We start from the raw sequence: 22,107 nt of genomic DNA on the forward strand, positions 1-22,107 counted from the left end.
CCCCCACCTCCTCCTTACCTGTCAGCGCTCTGTCGGTCATCACCAGGTGGGAGCGCAAGAGTCAGGGCACCTGCAAGGAAACGGGAGAGCATGCGGTTAATTTGCAAAGTGTCATTCCCTTCTGCCACGGAAGGGTTAGTTTGTTTGTGCTTAGTTAGAAGCAACTAGCATGCATCAGTTAGCTGTGGAGTCATTCTTTCTATCACGGTAGAAAGAGAGTTAGGCAGTTAGGCACCTCTTCCCCTTTATGCGAAGTTCCCCCAGTTTTTCGCAAAGTCCCCTGAGTGCATTCTGCGCCTGCCAATGTGAATGCCCTCAGCCCGTTTCGGTTTTCAAAGAGGCAATGCCACTCAGCAGACGGGCAGAGCCTCCGGCCGAGTGCTCACTTACCTGGGGGTTTGGGCGGCGCTGGCCGGATGTTTTGTAGGGCGCGGTCGCAGGTGATTGGGTGCAGAGAGGGGGGCTCGTCCATGCCGGGCGCGCACGCTGATTGGTCCCCGGGATAGTTCTCATCCTATGCTCCTTCGGGCCATAGGGGCGGGGCGAGGCGCTCAGAGAGGGGGCTGATTTTTCGCCGTTCCATGGACGCCTATGGGCTACGCCTTCTTTTTCCGTGGCGTAGCTTTTTTGCGCCGCTGTGGGCGTTCCCGCTTCTGGAGGAGCTTAGGGAGCGGACTAACTCCGACCCCGCCTTGCTCCCCGCCCCCCCCTGCGTCGGCGTAGGGCTCTACGCCACTTCTGCGCCGCCGCCCGGGCGCCTGTGGCTTGCACCGGTGCTGGCCCGCCGGCGGGCCAGCGCCGCGTCCCAGCGCGAGCGGAAGGCCACTTACGCGGGCGTACGGGCTAGATGCGCCCTCGCAAGCCTTAGTTCGGTTCCTGTTCACTTTCCGTGCCCTTCTTAGGATTGGGCTGCCAATGTAATTCAGTCCCATGTAGTGAACAAAGACTGCCAGTTTGTGCCTGCTGCAGATGCTGAAATCATTAAACGTGGAATGATCACGATTTAATTTCTGTCCCCCAGGTTTTCTGTTTACCCAAGAGACTAAATAAATCCTAAAAACGATGCTAGTTTTCATTCAGAAAATGTGGAATAACCATTTGTCAGGCTTTTCCATTTGAAACATATCTCCTTTGAATCAAAGAGCGTCTCACTTCTATGTGTTTATAATGGCATAGTTGAATTCCATGCTTAGGCGAGATCGGTAACCCACGCGTGCATAACAATTGCCTCCACAGCTCAATAAAACCACAACTGGAGACATAAGAGCATTTGAATCTGTGGAGATTTAATTCCAGTCACATTTTTCATGTCACTGAGGTACAATATCTTAAAATAAAGCATATATTTAATTTGAGTTGTTTCTGAGAGCCCTTCTGGTGTGAATAAATATGAATGCAGCATATTTTACAAGAGCGTTCCTGTGACTGAGAATGCATTGTCACAATAAGGGGCTATTCTCAAATGCCTTCTTTGCAAGTCTGATTTTAATGCTGTATTAATTCAAATTCACAGTGCAGTCAAGGGCCTGAGAATGTTTGTGCCGTACTTACTTTTACATGGCACTGACTCTATTAACATGGATTTTGTTAGGACCTGAATAAATTTCTCTTTGTTTTGTGGCTTGGTAAGCTGGTAGGAACAGAGGTGTTTTAATGACATTGACATAGTTTATCTCAACTTCTGGTTCTCCTGCAAAAGCAGAATGCTTTGTTTTGGCCATTCTTATGCCTCAGCAATATTACATCTGCATTCCCAGCTCAGTCTATTCCCCCTAAAAGCTTAAGTTTCTGGTCAAAACAGTTTTAAGATCTTTTTAACAAATTGTTTATCTATATATACATGGGTCATGAGCTGATGGATAGTAAGGTTGGGGGGGGCTGGTATCTTCACTGAGTCGTCTCCTTTAGATTGAACAGCTGCATATAATCCCTCTTTACAAGAGTGATTGCTGCAGATGGTCAGGCTGCTTCCACCCAGGGATTTTCCCTCAGGTGGCACACAACACGCCCTTGGGGCTTTGTTCAGGAGTCTCTACACAATGTCATGCTCTTCCTGAAAAATCTCCGTTGGTCTGATTTAAAGAGGAAATAGGGCAGCTGCTTCAGACAGAGCTCTGCCTGCAGCCAATCTGAGGTAAAACCTTCATAATACCAACAGTCAGCTCTGGCATTCCTCCTCTCTTTTAGCCCGTTAACAAGACCTCTTTCAAGACCAAAGACCTTAGGTGCAAGCCTTGGTTAAGTTGTTGGGAGGAGGAGGGGTTGCCAGGCTGCAGGGGTATTGGTGCAGCCCCTACCTGATTATTGTGAGATCATAGGAAGGGAGTGGGGAGGGACAGTACCAGCAGCAGGCAATGTGAGGACAGGGTGTGTGAATGTGTCACTTCAGTTTCGCTTATTATTGCTTTCACAGCAGGGGCTACTTTCTCCAGCAGCTCACTAAAGATAGAGAACTTCATCTTACACTCTGTTTGGTTTAGATCCAGAAGGATGAAAAGTTGAACACACTTCAATGTATTTATGAGAAGTAACATCACACAAAAGAAGAGGACTCATAATGTCCACAGCATTTTCTTTTTACCTTCCAGTATTCGTCAGACAATGGGGAAAGGGCCATGGCTCAGTGGAAGAGCCACCGCTTTGCAATTAGAAAGTCCCGAGTTCACCATTATCTCCAGTTAAAAGATCAGAAAGGTGATGGGAAAGAGCTCTTCGCCTGAGACCCTAGAGAGCCACCCCCAGTTGAATTAAACATGATCCCAAACTTACTAAAGCATATGTTTCAGATTGGATTATTCCTTCATTGTTTTACTTTCCCAGGGCCATTGTAGCTTGATTGAAATACACTTAAGCGGAAAGCTGCCTCTCCCCATATATTCCCCAGAGGACACTTTGATCAGGAGAGAAACAGTTGGTGGTGGTCCCAGGCCCCACGGAAGCCTGCCTAGCCTCAACCAGAGCCAGGGCTTTTTCGGTCCTGGCTACAACCTGGTGGACCTCTCTGTTTATTGAGACCAGGGCCCAGCAGGATCCTTTCATCAGGCCTGTAAAACAGAGATGTTCCACCAGGCATATGGTTGAGGCTGGGTCAGGCCTCTGCCGGCCTGGTAAAAGGAGAAGAGAAATGATTCAAACCCTCCCCATTAGGTTTGTCTACCATCTGCTTCAAATTAGATAATATTGACTGCTGCCATCTGTTGCTGGATATATTGTATGAAATGCTGAATGCTGACTGAATTTTAAATATTTTATTGGTTTTATGGAACATGTGATACTTATTATGGTTTTAAATGATGTGATCTACCCTGAGCCCACCTGCAGGGAGGGCGGAATAAAAGTCCCGGATGGATGGATGGATGGATGGATGGATGGATGGATGGATGGATGGATGGATGGATGGATGGATGGATGGATGGAAGGAAGGAAAAGGCTAGATTGTTCATGTATAATTTTTGATATTCAAGTGTCTTTGAACCCTTTTTCTTTGGAACTTTGTAGTTAGTTTTATTTTCACATACTAGCTTTTTTTCCCTTTTTTGCAGCTGGTTCATCATTTGTTCTTCCCTGCACTACTTTTTAAAATAACTACTTTTGATTAAAAGTATCTTGCTGAAATTGAGGTTCATTTGAGCTTGTTTTAAGAGTTAACTTCAATGTGTATGACATTTTGTTGGGTTTCTATATTGACAGGCTGTAGATGCATAAAATGTTGAAAATTTAATGATATAACCCAAGTGTTGCATTGCATATACACTCATCTGCATAACATGCATTTATTTTAAAGCCTAGGGAATTTGAAGGGGTGGAGGAATCATTTGCACTCATCCATTAATCTACTTGTGTGGCTTTAATGTTGTTTTGGGACTATCACTCCCAGTAATTTCATATTATCAATGTGTTTCTCTGTGTTCCACATGCATAATTAGAGATGAGACAGAATAAATGCTTCCTACGGAAAAAAATTGGACTACTTATGTATTGTTTTGCACCTGTGATATCCCACAAAGATAAAAATATATCACATTTATTGTTGCAAAATTGTACCATGGCTGGCTCATTAATCTGAATCCTATATTCAACATGGATCATTGCCTATCCCCAATTCCTTAGGTAGAAATAACAGATATTGAAAATGAAGAAAAGAGGTATAAGCTCTTCTTGCAACTTCTGGAGTTGAGTGAGAACCATGAAGAATTTCAACACTTAGTCATGCTCCTTCAAGCTTGGCCACCTATGAAAAATATGAACTTGTAAGTATTTATTTGTTCACATACTAGTGTTGGTAAAAAAAATTGCACGTTTTTTGAAGGGTGCCATTTTTCTTTGATGAAGAATTTTAACATGTAGATCCACTCAATTTTAAAGCACGAAAATACAGTTTCGTCTTTTAACCACAGAATGATTTCTCATTTAAAACTTATTTATTTTAGGCTATTTTCAAACTCTGCAAGCCAGTAGGTTTACAGTAAAAAAGGTAAAAGTAGTCTTGTGTAAGCACCGAATCATTACTGACCTATGGAGGGACGAGGTTTACAGTAGATCTGGAGGGGAAAAAAGTCCTTTAATAGAAGTTTAATGTATGGAAATGGGCAGCTGAAGCTTTTCATAGCACTTAAATAAATAACATCCCATTAACCTCCAAACACCTACAAACCAGATCCAGAGGTGTTCATGGAAGCATCTCAGCAATTATGCCCAGTACAATTCTACTGATTTCTGTTTGCGTAACTGCTCAATTCCATGTAAAATTTCAGACAACACATGAAGTTGCTCCCAACAGCGTCTTTACACTTATGGAAAGAAGGCGTTCCATAAGCAGAAGGTATCCTTCCACTCACAGGACGATTTATTCCATGAAAGAAGCAAAGAGGAGTTATATTGTCAAAGGCTTTCACGGCTGGAGAACGATGGTTGTTGTGGATTTTCCGGACTGTATAGCCGTGGTCTTGGCATTGTAGTTTCTGACGTTTCGCCAGCAGCTGTGACTGGCATCTTCAGAGGTGTAGCACCAAAAGACACCCTGGGAAACTCTTACAGGATGACTCAGCCCCACCCCTCCTGAGTAGATATAAATGACCTGCCAACATCTTTTCCACACTGTGACACTGAGAGATCTCTGTCTTTTGGTGCTATACCTCTGAAGATGCCAGCTACAGCTGCTGGCGAAACGTCAGGAACTACAATGCCAAGACCACAGCTATACAGCCCGGAAAATCCACAACAACCAAAGAGGAGTTAGTTTAGGCCCAAATGCTATGGATGGATCCCATCCATTGATACCAAGCACATTTCCTCACAGAAGAGTCCCTTTAACTTTTATAAAAGACTGTTGAGGAGGTTTATTTGCTTTTAGGTTTAAAGACAAATTCACGTTGTATAATAATAATGCATAAGTGAGAAAGAAGCCCTTCTCTCTCACACTGGCTATATATTTCTCCTATGAAAGCTTCTCGATATATGGTGATATGTTCATGTTTTCACAGCATATAAGCATGATGAGTCAGTTCTCTTTCTATAGATTGTAAATGGCTTAATTAGAAGTGGAGGGTTGTATGCCTATGAACTTGTACGTCACCAAAATGTTGGTTTCTGAAGCCCAGTATTATCTACTCTCCGCTGGGATAAAATTGTCGCTTCGAGGGTTTTTCTCAGTCCTGGAGGTAGGATATCAGAGAGGAACATTTTACACGCAAAACACGCACTCTTCCATTGAACTGTGTAACCCTTTTCCAAACTCAGTATTGTCTCCAGTTCACTCGTTCCTTTTGCATTTTTTTTTTCTTCATGCGCAAAAGTAGCATAATATTCACACTGCAGGCACAGCAAGGTCATAGTTTGTAAAGCAGTAGCCAAAATCTCATTGGATTCATCGGAAGGCAGCTCCTTTCAAAATGTGCCTTCCACCAATAGATGAATGCCCTTAGCTGATCAGTATGGTAGGATAAAGCTTAGCAAAAATACCTTTCTTGTAGTAGAAGTTGTGGCTGAAACCCATAACATTCTTAGCTCATGTTACAGTGATCAGATGTAGCCTCCTCTGGTCAGATGAGCTGCAATTCCTGATGTCATCATAGTAAAGATTGCAAAGTCCTGCCATAATTTAATTTGGGGGAGATATATCCAATATGCTTATTGAAATTAACAGAATCCACAATAAGAAATTGGGGTCTTTTTCCTTCCCTGGTTACTTCTTGCTTTACAGGCTCCACTGAACTCCACTTTTCTAGTTATGATCAAAATGGTGCTTCTTTCAGCTGTATTTGCCTTATTACACACAGAGACTACTCATTCAACTTCGAGCCGCTATAAAGAAAGCAGATTTGCATGATTCAAGTTTCAGAAAGTTTTTTGTAACATACTTACTGTCTATGTGGTGGTATTTTTTTAATCCTTAGATTTTGAACATTATTTTCTAGCCTTTCTTTCCCTCGGTTTTTTAAGTTCATCTTCATTGAGAGAGAAAAATAATTATACTCTGCTTCTCTAGACCTTTATTAAGCCTTTGAAGATTTAAATGATCTTGTGCCTTGTCAATAGCAATACTTCTCTGCCTTCCAGAAAAATAGGGGCTGTCACCAGATCTTTATTAAAAATGCACATCATTCATTCTGAGTTTGATTGGTCAATGAATGAATTGAGGAAAGCTTATATAATTAATAGATGAATAAAACTTTTTAGATGGTGTTTGGTTAGAAGAGGCTTTCTCTTGTGCATCTGGGGAAAGGGAATGCCTCTTCTAATGTGATGCCTGCCACACACAGCTTTTGTGTAAGTGTAAACACTAACAATTTTTTTTTAAAAATCTGCCTGATTAATTAGGGACAACTTTTTAGTTACCAGAAAAATTTTAATCAGTATGTTATATATAATATTTCAGTTTATTATATATGCTACATATAACTACTATATAACTATTATATATATAACTATTATATATACTATTATATAACTATATATTGCAGCCTGATACAGTACAATTTATTATAAATGCCTAGCCATCCTCTAGTGCCCTCTTCAATCCATCATCTCAAGAAGGCTGGTTACTAACTTCACTTTACATTTCAAATGTTGTTTATCACATTGCCCAAAACTAGGGGTGTGCTCTTCAGGTTCCAGGTTCGGAAAAAAAACCCGAACCGGGCCCGATTTGTAAAGATTCGGTATTTGTGGTTATTCCAAAACTTTTTCCTGCTTGGGGTAAACCCAAAGCGGGAAAACCAAATATTTCCCCTGTGCACACCCCTACCCAAAACTAGAGAATGCTCTTTAAAAATGAAAGGAACTTGAATCAGTGTGCATGTAGATCCACTCAATTTCCTTAAGAGGAAGATGAGCCTTATTCATAGGAAACTAGTGCTCATCTCATGGTAACAGATCTTTTAAACCTCTCCTTTCTCCCAGCTGTCTTCTGACATCTCTCAAAGCAGTCATGGAAGGCTGCTTTGGTGAAGAGGAATTGGATAACTTTAGTCCCATTTCCTTCTTGCGCTGACAGAGCCTCTTTCATCAATACAGGTGGAACAAGGCTGCAGTGATAGGGTCCTTATGACTCACCCCAGTCATAATTCTGGCTGCATCAGAGTTCTGTCACGTGTTGTTCACAAGGCTTCCTTGACACCAACCATTAGCTTTTCAGAGGGCTTGGGAGGCTACTGGGTGCAGGGTGTGTGTGGTAAAAATTTGCATTCATAAGAACCCTTTTATTCACCGGCTTGGAGATAGGATTCTGTTTCCTCTTCCCTCATTAGCTTAAAATCCCACCCAATCCTATTCCTGAGGTGTCTCCTGTCCCCCAGAATTAGGATCAGGAGGTGCATTTGAGGCTACCATGGGAAGACAGGATAGTTATGTTCTATGGGCAGAAATCCTTGTGCCTAAGGAAGCAATGGTTTGTCGGATCCGGGCCTTAGGAAGTGCTGTGCCAAGAATATTAACTTCAAAATGTTTGTGATGTCTGGATTCTATTAAACTCTCTTCCCTTCAAAATCTAAATGAGCTTAAAGGTACATACTATTTGACCGCAGTGAAATATTTTTACCTAAATAGAATTTTGGTTCAATTGTCAACATAGCCCCTTCAAAACTATAATGTGTTAACAGAAGGTGTTTGCACTCTCTGTGTATTTTTTTAAAAGGCCAGTCTAGATAAATGCATGTAAGATTATAATTGTCTTAAAATAATATGTAATGTATGCCAACTTTAAATAGTGCATGAAATGTAGAGTTAGTGTTTTAGGATGGTGGAGTACAAATTAATATACGGTAGTTAGCATTTACCTTTGCTCTTAATCAGTGTCCCATCTGTTTTCACATTGTGTCTGACATTAGCTCTCTCAACGTATCTGTTGGCATTTCTGGCTATTTGCCTAGCCAATCTGCCTCTCTTATAGTTTACTGAATATTTTCCAGCTTCATCGCACTTGCCTTCATTATAATGAGTCACACCCGCTAATCCTTTTTCTCACTTTGTCATGCAAACGTTTGCCAAAAAAGTCATATGTTGCATGGCTAGCTAAAATCATGTCAAAATCATATGAATTTAAATGTTCAACCTCTGCATCCATTTAATTTAGAACACATTTCTGGAATAGTGTCTAGGTTCTTAAGGGTAGGCTTGTAAGGGTACGATTTATATTTATTTTCAAGTGTTCAAGTATTTAAATAGAGGTCACCCAATACAATCACCAGAAATATAAATGCTTGCGTTGTTCTCTGACTTGAGTTTTTTTATACTTTGTTTCAAACTTCATTAATGCGCACATGTATTATATAAAAACAGAAGTATTACATAAAGCTCTTACCGTGGAAATCTAGTTGGTCTTTAAGGTGCTACTGGACCTAATTCTTGCTCTTCAACTACTACCAGTACTCTGGTAACTCTGGTGGTAATCCAGGAACTTGAAGAGGCTTGAAGAAGTCTTCAACCACTCCCGAAGCATTGGACTTGCATCATCTTTAATGTACACAGGACTGTCTAATGCAGATAGACCGGAACAAACCTATAAGGAAGTACAAGTCCATTTTCATCTCTTTACAAAAGTCATCTGAGACCAAAAGGATGTCCTTTTTAACTTCGGAAAAGTGTTGTTTTGGGGTATGCATTCAGTAATTTTGCTTTGAAGTTCCTGGGGGTGTTCTCTGTAAGTAGTTCCAAGACCTCTGAAATCTTCTGAGAAAGAACACCCCTGGAAGAACTATACTTGATGATCATGCTGAACAGCCTGCCGGCATATTTGTACCTGACATACTCTCCAGAGATGGCCTTTGGATAACAGCTTCTCAAAAGTGTTTTGCAAGTTTTAAAAAAAGTGTTTTGCAACCATAGAAAAGAGCAAGAGTCCAGTAGCCCCTATAAGACTAACAAAATTTGTGGTAGGGTATGAGTTTTCGTGAGCCACAGCTCACTTCTTCAGACCAGCTGAAGAACAACCAACTATTTTTGCGACCACAGGTGAAATTGGCACAAGGGGGTTTGATCCACCCCAGAATACGCTTCTTTTAACATTTGTATATAAGCTGTCCTCTTTCCCTCAAGAAGAGATAAGCAAATTCTGGAAGGAAGACAACTCAGTCTGCTTTTGACATTGTTACTACATCATTGCATTCCTGAATAGATTCAGGGAAATTCTCTCTTTCTCACTCTGTCTTTTTGTGCCTTCAAATCATTGCCCCATTAGGGAAGTTCCCAATGAAGGAAGAGACAGCCAAATGGCATTTCCTACTTTTTCAATGCTACTTATTTGTTTTCCTGGATGTAATAGTTTTTGGTAATATGTGCCAGTGGTATAGGAACTTCTCACTTCTAGTGTCTGGTATGTAACACAAATAGTCCCTATTATTAAAAATTAGACTCTGCCTTTCCATCCCAAGAACGACCTTTCACTCTACTAGCTGGCCTTCTTCCCTCCTGGAGAACAGAAATTCACTATAAATTCAGAATTTCCTTATCATTTCACGACTCTCTATTACTAATTGTTACAAGGCAAGTATCCTTTCAGCTCCGTAAATGTCTTAAATTCCTTTTACTTTCTCTATATGTTTGTCAAACTTTGCACTTTAATTTGTATTTGTAGCAGAAACATACATATGCACACTTGCTTCTTGTTCGCCTGACCTATGTACTGTAAATGCTTATGAGAATCCTTTTTTGCTTGCAATTCAGAGCATGTACAAGTAATAATCCTTGGGTGAAACTGGGAACTGCGATGCTTGTGAAAAGCCTACCAGAGCATAAGGAGAATATAGGAAATGAGATTCTGAAGATCTGCCGGTCTTTATATGAGACAAAACACATGCTGTCTACAGAGGTGAGTATATCTGTGTCGCTGTAAGGAGTTTGATATCTTTGCAAGCAGGATCATCAGTGGCTGTACTTCTCTTGTTAAACATAGGAATATGAAAAAGATTTGAAATTGTTCTGTCGCCTGCAAATTTCATCCTCTGTCCATTAGGCACTGCTGTTGCGTAACCTGCATTCATTTGCTTGTGCAGAATTTCTGCAGAAAGTCTTGGGAGCTTAATGCAGAAAATCCTTTTTGCACCCAGTTCAGCATACGATCATGCAGCTAGAGATGTGTATCCAAATGTGCCTTTGTGTCGCTGAATTTAAGATGATGGAGGTTGTCAAACAGCAGCGCTTGATGGACCTTCCTCGTGTATTGTGCAGTCACTCCTCTGGCTGCTGATCAGTTACTGGGTTCAATTCAAGGTATTTGCTATTACATACAAAGCCCTTTATGGCCTTGGTCCCTCATATCTGTGGAGCCGCCTCCCCCCCCCCCCCCGTGCTCTGCCAGGACAGCTTTGTTCATTCCAGCTATTTATAGATATATTGCTCTTAGTGTCCTGTTGTTAAAAAATCCTTCTACTCCAGACACTTGTTTTGATTGTAGCTGCTGTTTCAAACCAGGCAGCTTGGAGGGTTCTCCCAGCAGTGCATTCAGGGCTGTTACTGCAAACCTGTAACTCCAGCATATGGATAATCCAGGTAGTCTAACATTACTTGGGGCAGCTAAACAAATGTTCATATGAAACTGCCTCCTGTGAAGTCTAAAAGCTCTAAGGCAGTGGTTCTCCAAGCTCTCAAGCAAGGATCTTTCCCAAATCTGCTCTCTGAGACAATATAATTGTGGATGTCAGTGACTGGTTCTGTATATGAAGTATGTGCTCTGCTGTTGAGCTATGAGTTCCCCAAAGTGGATCTGGGTAGTTTTTGAACTTTTGAGAATGCATCAGGGTAGTTCTTGAGCTTTTTGGGGGGGTCAGACTATTCAGTTCATAAGGCTCCATAAGGCTGCAACTATCTGAGGCCTGAGGCAGAGGTCTTTTCTAGTCCTGCCACATATTTTTTTTCATGGCATATCAGAGGTTGAACTTGGATCCTTCTGCGCATAGAGTGTCTGATCTCATGTTGAGTTACGGCCCCTCCCCTTCCTTCCACAGTGCATAACAAACCATGCTGCATGAATAACATATTAATCAGACCTCAGAGTTTGAGGTGAAGTATCAGAAGTTTGATTTTATTGGGGAGGGGGGTGTATAGTCCAGCTTCCTCACTGAGACTCAAGATGGATGCAGAAATCCAATATTTTTAGTTCTGTTATGGTGCATTGCTGACTGATCCAACTTCTTTGCCTAGCCTAGCTGGTTAGGGTAAAAAAAAAATCACACTAAAATTTAAAGATTTGACTATACATATAATCTCAAGCTTCTTTATTTTTTTTTAATCAGTGATCTAAATCTGACTACCTGTATACTCAAGCAAAAGGCTGACAATGGAAGAATAACAGTGGCATTAAAATAATCATTTTATTATATCATATATTAGAAGTCTTAACCTTTTTTAATACCTTTGTATTATTAATGATTTATTTCTGGTAAAACATAACAAAAATAAACCCTGGAGAACACAGAATGGGCCGGTCAGCCTGTGTATTTCTACACATTTTCATTGTGTCCAGAAAGCGCAATTTATTGTCATGGGCACAGTGTTTAGATAAAGAAACACTGATCGTTGTTAAAATGCACAATGTGGGGTGAAATCGCAGTGCTATAGTGTCAGTAACATTTTATATCTGCAAACCTCACAAAACCTTAAGCGAAGAAGCCGTATCATAAGGAGCTAGACAAAACTATAAAAACTTCTTTTAAAAAAAACATTTTTGGACCTAGAGAATTGGGGGAGGGGGAGGGGAGGAAACAGATTTGGAACCGAAGGAAACATCTAGAGAAAATACACCTGGAGATGCTTCCTCTGTCTCAAACAGTGCTGATATGTAGCACTCATCAAGCTAGTGCAGATGTAATGATGGTTGCCTGTTAGCTGCAGCCACAAATCAGTAACTAGCCTTGAAAAGCACATTCTGTTCCTCACAAACACGCAAGTCCTCCCTTTTCGTTCAGCAAATTCTTTTCCCCTTTCATCCCAGTTAAGCTGCTGATACTGATGTTTACTGTAAGAAGGGCTAATCAGGATGTATTGTATACTGATCAGGGATGGAGGGGCAAAGGATGACACCCCCCTCCCGGAATCCTAAATGGCGTAAAGACTACAGTCAGGTCACTAACCTGTAGGTATCATTAAAAGGCTTTGACACACACACACCCTTCCCATCTGCCCCGGAATTATTTCTGCAGACACCCATGATGGTGATACTGAGTTTGCTTGACACCTCCCTACAACCGTTTTACGGAAGCCAAACTCCATTTTGGGAGCCTACATGGTCTTCACTGAACATGTTTGTGCGTGTGTTTAATTTCCATCCTGCCTCTCACATGGTTCACCCCTACATGCTCCTGAAAGATCTCGTTTATATGTTATGAGGCAGAGATGAAGTTGCCCAGCTCTGGTTTATTATATTAACTTCTTTAGATATCTTTATTATAGAAAGACAGCCTATATAATGAACTACATGAAGAAGGTGAGGTTTAGGAGGTTTCAAAAAAAAAAGATAGGACTGGTATCTTGAGCATGGGTATGATGTCACTCTCTCTACATCCTCTCTCAGTGCTATTACCAGTGCAAGTTATGTGGCCGGGTCATCTTGGACTAAACTTCTAGCGTGCTGCTGTTATGCTATTTTGCCCTGCTTCTTCTCTGCAATACACTGCATTTATTTAAAAGAATTGCCTATGGTTTTAAAGTTGAACCCATTTTTGTATGTGCCATTCCATAGTGAAAAAATCTCTGCACATCGTTTCAAGGGATAAGGTACACTTAAATGGATAACGGTGGGCCAGTACATTGGGTGCCACTGAGCATCTTGCAAGGGGGAATGTTCACAGTACTAAGTAGTGACAGAAATATTTGTTCTTGAAGCTAATGGTTTAGTACTTAATAGTTCTGCAGAAGTTTCTCAGTTACTTAAGTGTTCCTATCTCTGGTTACAAATATTCTTGGCGAGCACTGTGGACGGAGTAAGCAGTGGTTTGATTCTTCTCTATACAGATAACATAATTGGTATTCTCATGTAACTTCTTCTGCAATGTAGCAAGCAACCCTGTTTTACTTAATTTTTTTTTTTCTTTTAAACCTTTATTTCCACTGGGGGCGTTGTTTGTTTTAAAAGGTTTGACATTCATTTTGCTCAACACAAGATAATCCTGAAATTCTCTGTGAGTTACATTCCTGTGGTGTCCCCTGATATCTGACTACACGCTCTTTATTTTTCTTTTCAGTGTATAAAAGACCTCAGTTTGCAGCTGCTTAACCAGTCCCTTCTGCTGCCATCCCTGAAGCTGCTTGTGGAAAGCAAAGATCAAGATCTTCATGCCTTGGCGCTACAGCAGATAACAGCTGTTTCTAAGGTATGAATTAACCAGCCTTCTGAGAGTCTGGTAATAAATTAGTACTTTTATCTTTTTATAGGAAGCCAGACTTCTTCAGTTGTTTTGTAGTTTAAGATTTTCTAAACCACTGATTCTTGCAATCTGACATACCATGGGGCTAGGTGAGTTTTTATATATGCCCAGGGAGATCTTCTTTTATATTGTTTGTTTATTTAGAAAAAAACCTTTTTTCTGCTGCATTCATGCTCTGGTTTAATTTGGCCGCAAAAAAGAAAAGGAGCAGGTCCTCAAGGAAACTGTGTAACAAGACCGTGAATATAAAAGACCAGGGACAAATACAGCGAATGATACAAAATAGATTCCCATAGATTCATAGCATAATGTCTTTCACTGCTTATGACTTCCACAGACAAGAGGTGTGTGAGCACTGCTTTTTTATTTATTTAAATATTTATACTGCACCTTTCCTTTTGGCTCAAGGTATCTTTATCTTCCTTTCCTTATTCTCAGCAAAGAGTTGGGACTTTCTGGGCACTGCCTGAGAGCCAAGCTACAAGTGATGCCTGACACAGATTGGACACTTGTCAGCTTCCCTTGAGTTTTGATGGGAAATGTAGGCATCCTGGTCTTGCAGCTGTAATGGCGAGCCAAGCTGTAAAACCAGGATGCCTACATTTCCCATCAAAACTTGAGGGAAGCTGACAAGTGCCCAACCTGTGTAAGGCATCACTTGTAGCTTGGCTCTCAGAGGACAGCAGCAGAGAGTAGTCTGGCCATAAGAGGAGAGGAGCTGAACTGTCCTAGCCTCCAGCAGACCCAGAAAGTTGAAGTTTCAATTTGCTTGTTTTTTTATCATTTTCAGCTATACAGCATGACACTTCAGTAAAACATTCTCACCTTTTTTTTTCAAAGGGTTTGTTTTCACACGAAACTCATTGGGTTAGTTTTTAAAACAAGCTCATTCCTTATTTATATTAAGCAGGAGAATCATAACTGGCATCTGGAAAGCAAAATCAGAGGCTATTGATTCCCTGACACAGAGCTAGCACAACTCAGTAATGTGGTTTGCATGAGGAAAATGCAAGCTCTGGCTTGCTGATCCAATGTATTATTTAGCCATTTGTTGTATGATGCTGACAGCTTTATGGATGTTTACATTTAAAAGGATGCTGCTGGGAAGTGCTGAGACGAGGAATTCTACAGATTTTGCCTGCCGTACGGCTTCTTCTGTGAGCTTTATTTTGTGAACTTGCAGAGCCGTCGTGTTATTGCATAACCTTTTGCAAGCTGCCAGTTCCATTTTCCCCCCATCAGGAATAACTAGTCCTCCTCAGACAATGAATATTGCATATGAATAATTGAAATAACTTTAGTGTTGCCTGTTCAAGTAGTTTGTCTCTGGGAGTAGAATGTAATGCTTGCTTTTAAGCTTTGCTCATCTTGAAGAAGACACGCCGTAGTTTCTGCTTTTGTTGGTTTATTTTTTGGGAGGAAAGCCTTCACTGTGTCAACATTCAAAGGTTAAGACTGCAAGTATTTCTTTCTGTGATTTCCAAACTATTTACTTAACAATGTGAGCGAATTGTATGTGGGCAGCGTCTGTTTCTTTGGCATCAGATCAAGGTTTCTGCTGGCAAAAAGGGCTATGAGAAATCACGGGTATAGGTAGACGGGCTAATACTGACTAAACATGAATTTTATCACCTCTAGGTAATATTGCTCATACGAGCATTCTCCTTTTCCTTATGATGAACTCTGCCATAAAACATTCTGTGCGCTATAATTATAAATGCAAACTAAACATCTGTTTTTTAAAAAACAGTTATGCAAATGAAACTCTAAGTTTGTGTAGGCGCAGGTTATGAATTTTATTTTTATCAGTCCTGGCTATTTAGGAATGTGAACTGTGCTTTTTTTATTACCAAGGAGGGCAGGCCTTCCTGTCTGACTCGGCTAAGTAGGTGGTGTGATGAGTGATGCTTCATCTCCAGAGCTAAAAACTAGAGATGGGCATGAACCAAAATACGAACCCGAGTTCGTGATGAACCGGGCTGGTTCGTGGTTCACGAACCGGTGGTTCATCAGAGCCCATTTCTGACAAACTGTCATGAACTTTAGGCTGGTTCATTTGGTTCATTTTTTGGTTCATCACTGCAGACAGCCTGCCGCCGATCAATCAGTTTCCTAGGCAACAGAGAATGGACTTCCTGCAGGCTTTTCTGCTGACCCGGAAGTGGCCTTCTGCTGGCCCAGAAGTGACCTGCTGGCCCGGAAGTGATGATTTGCTGACCTAGATGTGACATTTTCACGAACCAAATGAACTGGTTCGCGAACTGGGGCAGTTCGTGAAAGGTCGTGGTTCGTGAAATGCGACAAACCCCAAACCACATGGTTCAGGTTTTTTTCCAGTTTGTGTCCATCTCTACTAGAAACTAGGAACTTAAATTTTACACCCTACAAACTTCTTTGGTTTTTTAAATACTTTGGGGGCCGCTTAATCTTCTAGTCCTCGTTGAGGGAAATGTGTAGACTCAGGATGCTACCTGGCATTCACTTGGCCTATTATGAGGAGATTATAGGTTAGAAGGAACCCTACAGGAGGCTTGTTGAAAATAACTAAGAACCAGGTTTATTTTAGTGGTATGTGTGGTTTCTGTTTTCCTTTTCTCCAGCATTCTCAGTATTACAATAGCAAACTTACTGGTAAGCTGAGGCCTGAGAAAGCATAACAGCTGTGAAGCAGATTGATGGATTCAGACTTAAAAGATGGAACAGAAAGGCTTGTAACTATTTCTGACAGGAATAGCACCCAAACCCAATTCATCTTCAAAATATCTAAAGTTTTGGACTCCCTGCCTAACTTGCCAACCTCCTCCTAACCCTTCTCCCACCACTCTGTCAGGTGGCCTAAACTGCAAAACTCCTCTTTTTTTTCTTTTCAAAATTCCATTTCAACCATTTGAAACAGGCCGCGACTCTTGTAGGACATGAAACCATCCGTCACAGGTGACTCCAGGCTCTTGAATATAGAAGTGGCAGAAAAGGGAGTAGCCTCTCACTTAGGCTTGGGGCTGTTGAGGGTAGGAAGTGATGCTGGAACTGTAAGTAAGGAATTAGCTAGTTTCCATGTCTGACTGCAATCTGTCAAATGTTGTCATGTCTCATTTTGATCGGGAAAAGGATTCTCTTATGTACTCAAGCCTATGTAGAAATGCTTGTTAACTTATATGGTAATCCCATCCCTTTCTACAGCATTCCATGCATATTGATTCAGTTTCCTCAGTGGTACAAAAGATTTCAAATTGATCAATTTCCTGACCTCTAATCAAAAATCCAGTATGGTGTAGTGGTTAGAGTGATGGACTAGGGTCTGAGAGAACAGGTTCAAATCCCACCTCTGCCATGGAAGCTTGCTGGGTGACCTTGGGCCAGTCACACCCTCTCAGGCTAATCTACCTCACAGGGATTTTGTGAGGAGGTGAAGAGAACAACCTAAACCACTTTGGGTCCCATCCTAAGATATAAAAGGAAAACCATGTTGCTGTTGACTCACCTTTTAAGTGAAAAAAGTTAATCATCAGCAATATGACAGCCCTCCAAAGGCCCTGAGGAGGCTGCCACTGCACCAGGTTACTCTATCATGGCAGCGCCCTCCTCGCTGCAATGGGGCCCTCCTCCCTGCCACCACGATGGCCATCCAGAGGGCAGCGGGCCTGTGCTGTCTCTCTCTGCAATGGCTCAAGGGCTCTACGGGGACTTGGGACAGCTGGCATGGTGACAGGAAGGGCCTCTTGTCACCTGTTGTTATTTTCCACCACAACAGGCTTTGTTGCTAGTTGGGGTATAAATGATGCAAACACAATAAATAAAAGTACTAAATTGTAGAAGCAAGTGGCCTTGTTCCCTTAAACCTTCAGAATTCCTTGGTCCTGCAGCTACGTGATGCACCACGTGTGTGTCCAACAAGCAGACATAAACATCTTAATAGATTGCATGTCATCTGCAATTCGGGGGTCAGGTCCAGGTGCCAACACATTGCCAGCATTCTTGATGCGATGCTGCCATAACATTTGCTGTGCTGAGACCTAACTAAGCATTTAGTAGCCAGCTGCATTCTCTATGGCGTGCATATATAAAAACGAAGTTAAACTTTTATTCTTGTGGCTTTTCCTGTCCTGCAGGAACAGCTCTCCATTCATGTAGGTGACAGGAAATGTCAACGAAGCCTAGAGTGCATAAGAGGGATTTGGGAAGGAGGTGGGAGGGTGGCTGGTCTGTGACTTAACTTTTTATGAAAGACATTACTTCTTATGATCGTGCCCAGGGCTTTTTTTCAGCTGGAACGTGGTGGAACAGAGTTACGGCACCTCTTGAAAATGGTCACATAGCTGTTGGCCCCGCCCCCAATCTCCAGACAGAGGGGAGTTTAGATAGCCCTCCGCGCCAAGTGGCATGGAGGGCGATCTAAACTCCCCTCTGTCTGGAGATCAGGCAGCAGGACCACCAGCCATGTGACCATTTTTGCCGAGGGCAATTTAAACTTTTAAAAACTCCCGCTTTGTTCCAGCTGACCCAAAGTGACATCATTGTGCGGTCCTGAGCTCCACCACTGAGTTCCACCACCTCTTTTCCCAGAAAAAAAGCCCTGATCATGCCTCTTTTGTGCCCTCTAAAAGTGTCCTGCTTATGCAAGACACGTGAAAGGAAAATAAAATTTTAAAACACTGCTTTCCTCTCAAGCGAACATAAAAACAATTCCTGGCAGTTGGCTGGTTTCCCTATTATTTTATTTTCATTGTCAGAGTATGGAGATTTCTGTGTGTCCCTGTTGATTTATTTTCCAAACTTATAAATATAAAACAATAGAAGAGGACGTTTGGAAAAATGCAGTTGAGTTAATTTATGTTTTTGCTATACTAATCTTATGTTAATAAGGTTAAATAACAGTTGCATTTTCCACCAGCTTGTTTTCTCTCTCTCTTTGTTCCTCACATTAAGGATGCTTCCTGAGCAGGCTGCTTTATCCTGTTTCTGTGTCTTGAAAACTGTGTATGGATTTTTTAAATAGGACCTTGCCTTTTCATTTCAGGAAGAGATTAATTTCTTTGTGTTTTGATTAACATAGCCTGTGAAACCACTTTAAAAAAAAAACCTTTGAATAGTTTGTGAAACCAAGATTCAGCTCGCAAACAAACACTCAGTTCCCAGTTTGCCTCAACAAATTCTTACCATTGCCTGGGAAAGCTGCATTCATGCATTTTATAAAACCATAGTTACATTAACAGTGGTCAACTTCTGGTTTTGATGGACCTCAAGTGACCAAGGTTAGTGGAGAGTCCCAGGTCTAAACAATCATACTAACCACAATTGGGATTAAATAAAACCACGGTTTCATGTGAAGACTGAACTGGCCATACAAGTCTTTAGCTTTAAACTTGGTAAATAAATGCTCATATCCCTGAATGCTTCCCTCTTTGCCTCTCATGGCAAATCTTGCCTAAACAAGATTGAAGGGATTTTTTTTCCAGGGATTGTCTCGAGAAGGTTACATGGATAAATCAGTCATGCTGTTACTTGTCCAAAAAGTACTTGTCCAAAAGTATTATGTAACTTCAGAAATTGCTTGAATGGTGAACATTGAACTAAGATCAGCCGCAATCTTGTCCTCCCATTTAGAGGACAAAAAGTATTTCTTTGCACAAGCTCCATGACGTGCGGTATTCACCAGGGACAGGAGTAATGCTAGTTTCAGGGAATGGCCCTTTGAGAGCCTGCCAGTCTATATTAGGAAGTGTATGGGCCACTCAAGCACAAACCACTGATAACTGCAGGCTTTGTTGGTTGTTGGAGGGCATTTAATGTGTGAACACGCATCAATTTGCATGTTGAAACGCTTGAATAGGACTATCTTTGCCCCTTTTAAGGGCAGTTGTAACAAACAGTGTAGAAAGCAGCAAGCCATGGAGGAATGGTTGTGGTCACTTGATCTATCCCAGGGGTGGCCAAACTTCCTTAATGTAAGAGCTACACAGAATAAACGTCAGATGTTTGAGAGCCACAAGACATGATGCGTTGAAGTGATTTCAGAGGAGGAGGTGGGTTTGGGGGAGTGTCCTGAAAGTGACATCACAGAAAGGGGTGGGGGTTTGGCGCAGTATGCTGGAAGAGACATCATCGGAAGGGGTGGAGCTTGGAAAGAGCCATCACGTGACCTTTGACATGGAAGTGACATCACAAAAGTCACATCACATCCTTGCTAGGCTTCACCCCCAAAGGTCCCAGATATTTTCTGAGTCAGACCTGGCAACCCCAACATTTTTATTTAAAATATGAAAGACATGGAACGAAAAAAGGAAGGAAAAGAAAAGGGAGGGAAAGACATGGAAAGAAAGAAGGAAAGGGAGGGAAAGACATGGAACGGAAGGATGAAAGGAAGGGAAGTAAACTAGACTAAAATAAAATTTATGGTCACGGCGATACCCAGCGACCTCTGGGAGTCGCACAATATGTCTAGAAGAGCCACATGTGGCTCCCGAGCCACAGTTTGGCCACCCCTGATCTATCCATTGAATGGAAGTGCCTGTGCCACGCCAGGTCTACTAGGAATCCGCATAGCTCTGTCAAGTCCAGTGTTTGTAGGTGTGATCTGTGCCATTAACCAGGGTTGAGAGGGAATGGCAAAATAATTACATTGATTGAACCTCTGTGTATTGGATACCACATACAAGGCTCCTGGATCATTATGTCCAATAGATGGGCATTCAGTGGGCCTAGAAACAGAATAGCTTGGTAGGGTGGACAATATTGTCTGGTTCCTTCACCATGTTCTGATTGTATCCAGTTAGAACCACATTAGAACTGCCCACATCAGAACAGCTAATGACCTTACTAGAGAAGGATAATTAGTTTTTAGGCTACCAACATTTTATTTTGACCAATAGTGTGTAAAATGAGTTAGGTGATGATGTTATTAATGCAAGGATTATCTTTTAAGAACGGAACAATGGGCTGGGGAAATAAACTTCGTTTCAATCAGTACTCTGTCATGATTATTTAACTGGATTTTTTTTCGCCTCAGTACTGTAGTTACTGTTTACTTTGTTTAAATCTGTAAAATCAAGTCCAAGAGCTCTGTATGGTAAATGCTGGTTTTCCTACTAGAAACCTTGAAAGTTAAGTAATAAACATTGGCATGAATGTTAAATTGATTTTTAAAAGAAGCTTTCATTTTTAATGTTAATGTTCATCTTCATGGTTTCTGTGCAAGTCCCACACTGGGACTGTGCCCACACAAGCCAGAAACAGAAAAGATTGTCAGAGCTTTTGTGGCGATTAAGAATGCCCCTCCTCCCTTTAGCGCTTTCATACCAAAACCATCACAGTACCAGAAGGAGAGGAGCTTTCCCCTCAGTTCTCTGTTTGCTGCCACAGAGAGATCTCTATTGCTGTTCTCCTTTTTTCCCCCTTACTTCATTCTTCAGGATGCGGAGATTTATTGTTCTTTAATTTTTTTTAACCATTCTGCTGGTGAAGAATAAAGCTACGTATAAAGAAGAAAGGTTTCTGTTTTCCCCTTCACCGTTATGGCTCAAGAGGGGCCTCTTCAAGATTGTACAGCCTGGGCCTTTTAAGATGAAAAATTCTGGGGAGTGGGGGTGGGAATCTATTCCGTGTGCCTTATCTGTTTGGGGTTCACAAGATAGAGCTGCTTGCTCTTTCTGTCACCAATTTACCCTGAAGACATGCGCTGACAGAGCCTCCTCAGAACGGCTCTTGGACAGAGGCTGTGGCTTCTCGCTAGCTAGCCCGATTAAGCCCCCCCCTCCTCCCGCAGATGAAATAGCACCATCTCTACCTGCTTGCTTAGACGGAAGCAGAATTCCCCTTTAAGCTGCAATTTCCCCTTAAGCTGCGAAACAACAGGGTTATTTTGATCCTTTTACTGTCCCCTTTGAAGGGAGCATGACACACATTTTAATCCCATCCTGGAACATAAAGGCAGTTGGTCAAAGTGTTATAAATTGAGGCCATTAAACATCTCCAGTGGCAGATTGCCTCTTTGTATAAGATAAAAGCCCAGTGACTCTTAAAGGATTAACATTTATTTGGTATGAAGTTTTGTGAGTTCAGCTTACTCCTTCAGATATCTGTGTGTTTCACAACCCATCACTGTAGTATATGTGGCAAGTCTGTTCCTTTAATGTGGGCCAATGTTTTAGACTGCCCTCGTCCATGCTAGGGCTTAGTGCTTTAAAAAAAAGTAATGGTTGTTACTGTGACTTTGCACAGAGAGTCTGAATTCTTCAGTCCAGATGGGCAT

At 41.6% G+C, this 22,107-nt stretch overlaps 1 protein-coding gene across 1 annotated transcript in view; it reads left to right on the forward strand.

Annotated features, from left to right (window-relative positions):
* Nucleotides 1-22,107, forward strand: part of NBAS (NBAS subunit of NRZ tethering complex) — a 235,639-nt gene that overhangs the window by 205,908 nt on the left and 7,624 nt on the right. Inside the window, exons 49-51 of the mRNA XM_054979414.1 lie at nt 4,111-4,250; nt 10,162-10,306; nt 13,677-13,805. Of these exons, the coding sequence (XP_054835389.1) occupies nt 4,111-4,250; nt 10,162-10,306; nt 13,677-13,805 (414 nt within the window). The remainder of the gene's footprint in view (nt 1-4,110; nt 4,251-10,161; nt 10,307-13,676; nt 13,806-22,107) is intronic.

This window comes from Eublepharis macularius, chromosome 1 (assembly GCF_028583425.1).
Source record: "Eublepharis macularius isolate TG4126 chromosome 1, MPM_Emac_v1.0, whole genome shotgun sequence".
Lineage (NCBI taxonomy): Eukaryota > Metazoa > Chordata > Lepidosauria > Squamata > Eublepharidae > Eublepharis > Eublepharis macularius.